The sequence below is a fragment of the Lipotes vexillifer genome, unplaced genomic scaffold (assembly GCF_000442215.2).
Source record: "Lipotes vexillifer unplaced genomic scaffold, Lipotes_vexillifer_v1.1 scaffold2019, whole genome shotgun sequence".
Classification (NCBI taxonomy): Eukaryota; Metazoa; Chordata; class Mammalia; order Artiodactyla; family Lipotidae; genus Lipotes; species Lipotes vexillifer.
The window spans coordinates 164,115-170,100 of NW_006795869.1; the positions used below are offsets into that span (position 1 = coordinate 164,115).

The window sequence follows — 5,986 nt, forward strand, 5'->3', positions numbered from 1 at the left end:
AAAATATATATATATATCTGTTGAATAATTGAATGAATGAATGAATGAAGTAAAAAATGGCAGTCTTTTTGTTCCAAGGTTTATTAACAGTGACCCATCCTTTCTGGCTCCTCTTTGCCCCAGTTCCCAGCCCTAATCAACCTCCCCACTCTGGGGCTTCACTGTAGTCTCTGAATGTTGAAGGTGGGGTAGGATAAACTTGGAGATCATTCAAATCTGTGCCTTCCAAATCTTTTTTTTGTTAATGCATAAAACCATTCTTTTCAAACCCAAGGTCTCTCATAGAACCCCTACATATCAAATACATAGAGCGGAAGTTGCCCTTCTCGAGGGAAACTATGTGGGGCTTACAGCTCTGAGAAACAGTTTGAGATTCACCATTCTCCTTATTTCAGTTACTTCATGGTACAGGTAAGTCAGCAGAGGCCCAGAGAGGCACCACGACCTGCCTTTCTCTGAGCAGGACGCAGCCTCGGGAGCTCTCGGCCCCGTTATCCTTCCACAGCACCATACTGGCTTCTACAGTCTTATCAACCAGGGCAAAGGATGCTCCCAGCAGTGTCTGCCATGGGGAGAGCTTGGGTCTTTGGTTACCTACCCCTCAGACTGCTGGTCCCAGGGTCATGTGAGGGGCTGACTGGGGGATGGACTGTAAGTGCAGGGAGCTTGGGTGGGGGAGCCAGGTGTCTGTGTCGGAAGGCCATTGGGGCTCGGGGGCTGGGGGCTGGAGGGCTGAGAGGGGCTGCCCAGGCCTACAGTGGTCTCTCCTTTCCTCAGGATGAGGCTGCTGAGCTCCTGGAGCAGCTGCTCCTCCAGGGACCCACGTGACTGGGGGCTGCTCTTTGAAGGGGGCCCCGGAGGGGGCTCAGGTGGTCTCTCCTCCCAGCCCAGGGGGCCTGCTTTGGGCAGAGGAGACTGATCAAAGGACCTCTGGCTGGCCAGTGGGGTCTCTGGCTTGGCTGTCCACTCCGGTGTGTTGGAGAAGGAGGTGGAGGTGTCTTCGGTCAGCTCGGGGAAGGCCCCCACTTCCTCATACACCGGCTCCTCATACACAGGCCCCTCCAGTTCCTCTTGCTCCTCCACAGACCCCTGGGATGACTTCATCGGCTGGATGGGAATGGGGGTAACCAGAGGCAGGCACAGAGTTAGAGTTACCAGATTATTAATCACTAACATTTATTGAGCTCTTCCTCTTTACCAGATGCTGCAAAATACTTTGCATGTATGATGTCAAAAACAACCCTGTATGATGGTTACACTGCAGGTGAGTGAGCTGAGGTACAGAGGGGTTAAATAAGTTGCCCAAGATCACACAGTTAAGTAAAAGGTGGTGCTGGGGCTTGAACCCAGGTCTGTCTGACTCCAAAATGCATTCACGTAACCACTTGCCTTCTATTTCTCAGATCCTGTGACCACTTCCCCCTTTCCTCACCGCATCCTACCATCCCTTGTTTTCCTCATTCCTTTTGGTCCCAATACACTCTCTCTCTCTCTCTCTCACACACACACACACACACACACACACACACACACACACACACACACACTCAATGATGGTCTGCATCAGGACAAATACAGAGAGCACACTGGCTCAGGCAGCACAGAGGAACACAGGGACACAGGGTTGACAGGCATACAGCTGGAGCAGGCACAGTACTCACAAAGAACATGGACAGGGTCCTCCGGTTGTGAAGTCGCCGCTGGGCACAGGTGGGGTGGGGAGGCAGGGAGGGAGAGACACAGAGACACAGTGAGGCCTGGCAACAGGAGGCAGGCGTAGAGATTGGGGCATAGAGAAGGCAGAGGGGGCACCAGGCTGGCAGGCACGCCACTCCTTTCTGCAGTGTGGCAAGGGTGTGAGCAGGGACCCGGAGGGCTTGGGGCAGGCTAGGGGGACCTCACCAGGGTCTGATTGGCAGAGAGGAGAGTGGCCCCACTGTCATCCCCACGGATGGGCAGCAAAGGCATGGTGCCAAACTTCTGACGGGCGAGGTCAGAGGAGGAACGGCGTCGTAAGACCACTGGCTGCTGGTCATCATGCTGGAGAGAGGGTGAGGGGGTGGCACTGGTGGGCATGGGAGGTGCTGAGGGTTAGTGCTGAGTCCACAGACCTACCCCTCAGCTCTCTCCTTCCCCTCACCTGGGCTTTGAGGATGCTGGTGGCCCAGTCCCACATCTCATCCTCGTCTGTGCAGGACAGGTAGCTGGGGGTGATCAGAGGGGAATCAGCAGGAGGGGAAGGGGTCACAGCTAGAGGGATGGAAGATAGAAAAAGCAAGGAGGTAGAGGACAGGGAGCCTGACTGGGCCACAGGAGAAGCCAGGCTGGGAGGTACTCACAGGTGCATCTTCTCTAGGATCAACGTGAAGCCCCACCTGAGAGGCAAAGGAGAACAGTGATGGGTGATCGGAAAGGCCAGAAGGGTGGCAGCAGGAAGGCTCTAGAAGTGTGGACTGGGGAAAAAAACTCACGGGGTGGGAGGCTTGAACTTCTTGCGGATTCCCAGGTAGACCTTGGCACCTTCCAAAGGCCACTCGCGTTCTGGTTTAGAGCTCTGACAACATGAAGGCAGTCAGTGAGGTTGAGAGGTGAGAGAGAAGGATCGTGGTTAAGGAGGTCAAGAAGTCATGGAAGCACTGGGGTTGTGTGAGGTCAAAGGGTCACAGAGGTCAAAGGGCCAGGGAAGCAATGAGATTGATGAGAAAATGGGCTGTGGAGTGACAGGGTCAGTGCAGTCAGGGCTCCTCCCACACTGCCACCCAGCATCCCACCCTGCTCGCCTAGGGCCCACCTTCTTCTCCTTGAGCAGCAGCAGGCAGCGGCCACGCAGCAGAAAGAATCTCTCCTGGAAGCGGTTTCCCAGCAAGCGGGGCGGTTCTTCCCGACACCGCAACAGGCCCACCCGTGGGCTCTCACGCCGGATACCTGGGCACAGATGGGCAGGGCTAGGTGGAGGGTCCCTGAAAGAGGCCTGGGGGGTGCTGGGCTGAAAAGCAGGAGGCTCACCTGTGAAGAGGCAGCCGGCATGGGCCAGGGAGACTTTTCTCAAGAGCAGGGAGGCCGAGCAGGGCTCTGGGAGCTGGCACCATTGTAGGGCCTGCTCTAGGACCCTTTCCTTGGGGTGCAGTGGCCGCTCTAAGGGGCAAGATGAGGGTAGGTATCAACCAGATATCGATCCACAGCCTGGAGCCCCCCCCCTCCTCGCCCACCAGTCACTCATTCATTCATTCATCCATTCCACCATCCAGCCACAGACATTATTTAGCACTGACTGTGCCAGGTGCTGGGCTGCCCAGGGGATACAGTGGGGAGCATGAAACACACGGCCTGCCTTCACAAAGCCCACCGCCTGGTGAGGGAGCAGAGAATAACAGATAAGTTATGAGGTAACTAAATGAGGTAACTAAAGACAAACCATTATTCTGAAAGAAGCAATAAGAAGCTGAGAGTAACAGGGCAGCTACTGAGATAGGGTGACCAGGCAAAGGAGGCATTTGAAGATGAGACTCAGAGGCCCTAAGGACTGGGAAGAACAAGCCACGCTGAGATCGGGGGAAGAAGACTTCAGGCGTGACAAAATGCAACACCAAAGGGCCTGAGTTAGGAAAGATGTGCTTGAGGAACTAAACAGTCAGTGTGGCTCAATCAAAGAGAATACGTTATGTGAGACGAGGTCTGAGAAATAAGCGAGGGCCAGACGTTCAGGGTCTTGTGGGCTATAATAAGGGGTTTGAATTTTATTTTAAGTTCAATGGGAAGCCACTGGAAGGGTTTAACCATGCGAATAGCATGATGATTTATGCTTGAAATGCTCATTGACTGCTGCGCGGAAAATGGATTGTTGGGGGGCGAGAAGGGAACATTGGCCAGCTATGCCCTTTCCCGGGCTGTACATTTTAGTGGTTAATGCTGGGAAGCAGAAAGATCATGGTGATTTCAACTAGGTTGGTGGTAACGATGGAGATGGAGAGGTGATAGATTCGAAAAGACTCAAGAGGACTAGTTGCCCATTGGGTATGAAGATGAAGGAAAGGAAGGAGTCCCAGAAGACTCCCAAGTGTCTGTCCTTGATAACTGGGTGAATGCTGGTGCACTGACTGAGTTAGGGAAACTAGGAAATGGCTTGGGCATTTTGTTAGGGGAGGGGACTGGGAATTGAGTTTGGTCTTAGACTTTTTTTTTTTCTTTTTTTTTTTTTTTGGCCTGGCCTTGTGGCTTATGGGATCTCAGTTCCCCAAACAGGGATCGAACCCGCAGCCCCTCCACTTTTTTTTTTTCTTTTTTTTTTTTTTTGGCTGTGCCTTGTGGCTTATGGGATCTCAGTTCCCCAAACAGGGATCGAACCCGCAGCCCCTCCAGTGGAGGTATGGAGTCTTAACCACTGGACTGCCAGGGAAGTCCTGGTCTTAGACGTTTTAAATGTGAGATGCTATAAGATGTACAAGTGGATGTGTCAAGTAGCCAGCTGGATATGTGAGTCCGGAGCTCAGAGGAGAGGTCTGGGTCACACATAAACATTTGGGGGCCAGCTTATTAATGGCATTTAGAGCCATGGGAATGGATGAGCTCATCCAAGGAAAAAATGTAGATAGAGAAAGGAAGAGGGTTGAGGACTGAGCCCTGGGTCCCTCCAGCATTTGGAGTCTGGGCAAAGGAGAAAGAGAAGCCTCCTTTGAGGTGGAAGGGAAACCAAGGTTTGGTTTAATGGAAGGGAAACCTTGGTTTCGTGGGGTCCATGAAAGCCAAGAGAGCAGAGAGTACTGAGAAACAGCAAGTGGACAACTGCGTATCTGGTAACACCTAAGTCTTGGTGACTTTCACCCCGCACCACACGTGCATGCGCACATGCACGGTCATACTCACCAAGCTCCCCACGCTCTCGAATCTCAAACGTCACCCACAAGTCCATCCCGGCTGCCGTCCCCCGAATCTCCAGTACCTGGTTAGTCAGCTCCTCGGCAGTCAGTGTCGGGGACACCTGGGGTCAGGGCAAGAGCAGAGGACCCGTGACGGTCAGGCCATTGCCCCTGCCCCCCACCATCCTCTCATCTCCCCTCCTGTCCCCTCAGGACTGACCTTCAGGGTGACACAGTTGTCTGGGAGCTGCTGCTCTATAAAAACCTCCATGATGAGGTCTCCAGCCTGGGACAGCTGAGGGGAGGGGTAAGGAAATCAGGAGGACCCAGATGGTGCAAAGAATCAAGGTCAGAGGGCTCCTCAGGTTGCCTCACGAGTGCTTCCCCGCCCCACAGAAGCCTCCTCCCAACCCTCACTCCAAACATCGCTCAGGTCCTTCAAAGAGAAAAAACTCCAGGCATGGCGGAACTGTGTACAGAGCTTCCCAAGGCAGTGCAGTTGTGCTTGGGAAGACAGGTTTGGAGTCAGACTGTCTGGGTTCCAACTCTGCCACTTGTTACAGTACAACCTTGAGTAAGTGACCCTCCAAACCTCAGTTTCTTTGAAAAAATGGGACTACCTACCTCCTGGAGTTGGGTGATGCTAAAGTGAGAGTACAGGTGCTTGGAATATAATTAGTCCTCTGCTGTTTGCTACTGTATTTGTGATTCTTCTCACCTATTTGTCTAACTTAGCTAACCCTTCCTTGGATCTCTTACACATGAAACTGAAGTGCTCTGGCCACCCTTTTGTAAAGAATCCTCATGGTGGGATAAATGGAGCAAATCCTAAACCAAACCCCCTCCCCAAAGCACTCCTCTCCTTGGGTTTCCTGTGTCCCAAAGAGCTGAGGGCCAGTGTCCAGAAGCAGAAGGTCACCTTCCTGTCCTGATGTCCCCTCCTGGCCCACTCGGGAGTCTAGGGTCAGGACAAGTTACCTGCACATCCTTCCAAGTGGTGATAAGACTGACCTCCAAGTCAATCTGAGCTACCTGGTCAGGGTCGATCTGTGGAAGAGCCAAAAGAGTGTGTGTGTGTGTGTGTGTGTGTGTGTGTGTGTGTGTGTGCGCGCGCGCGCGTGCGTGCGCGC

General features: G+C 53.2%; 1 protein-coding gene across 1 annotated transcript in view; it reads right to left on the reverse strand.

Annotated features, from left to right (window-relative positions):
* Nucleotides 1-621: 621 nt before the first annotated feature.
* The window catches only part of ARAP3 (ArfGAP with RhoGAP domain, ankyrin repeat and PH domain 3), a 22,399-nt gene continuing 17,034 nt past the window's right edge, over nt 622-5,986 (reverse strand). The window contains exons 22-32 of the mRNA XM_007467940.1: nt 5,835-5,903; nt 5,077-5,151; nt 4,864-4,978; nt 3,007-3,135; nt 2,792-2,925; nt 2,472-2,554; nt 2,340-2,375; nt 2,141-2,204; nt 1,903-2,040; nt 1,662-1,700; nt 622-1,107 (exon numbers count right to left, since the gene is read on the reverse strand). Coding sequence (XP_007468002.1) covers nt 622-1,107; nt 1,662-1,700; nt 1,903-2,040; nt 2,141-2,204; nt 2,340-2,375; nt 2,472-2,554; nt 2,792-2,925; nt 3,007-3,135; nt 4,864-4,978; nt 5,077-5,151; nt 5,835-5,903 — 1,368 coding nt within the window. The remainder of the gene's footprint in view (nt 1,108-1,661; nt 1,701-1,902; nt 2,041-2,140; nt 2,205-2,339; nt 2,376-2,471; nt 2,555-2,791; nt 2,926-3,006; nt 3,136-4,863; nt 4,979-5,076; nt 5,152-5,834; nt 5,904-5,986) is intronic.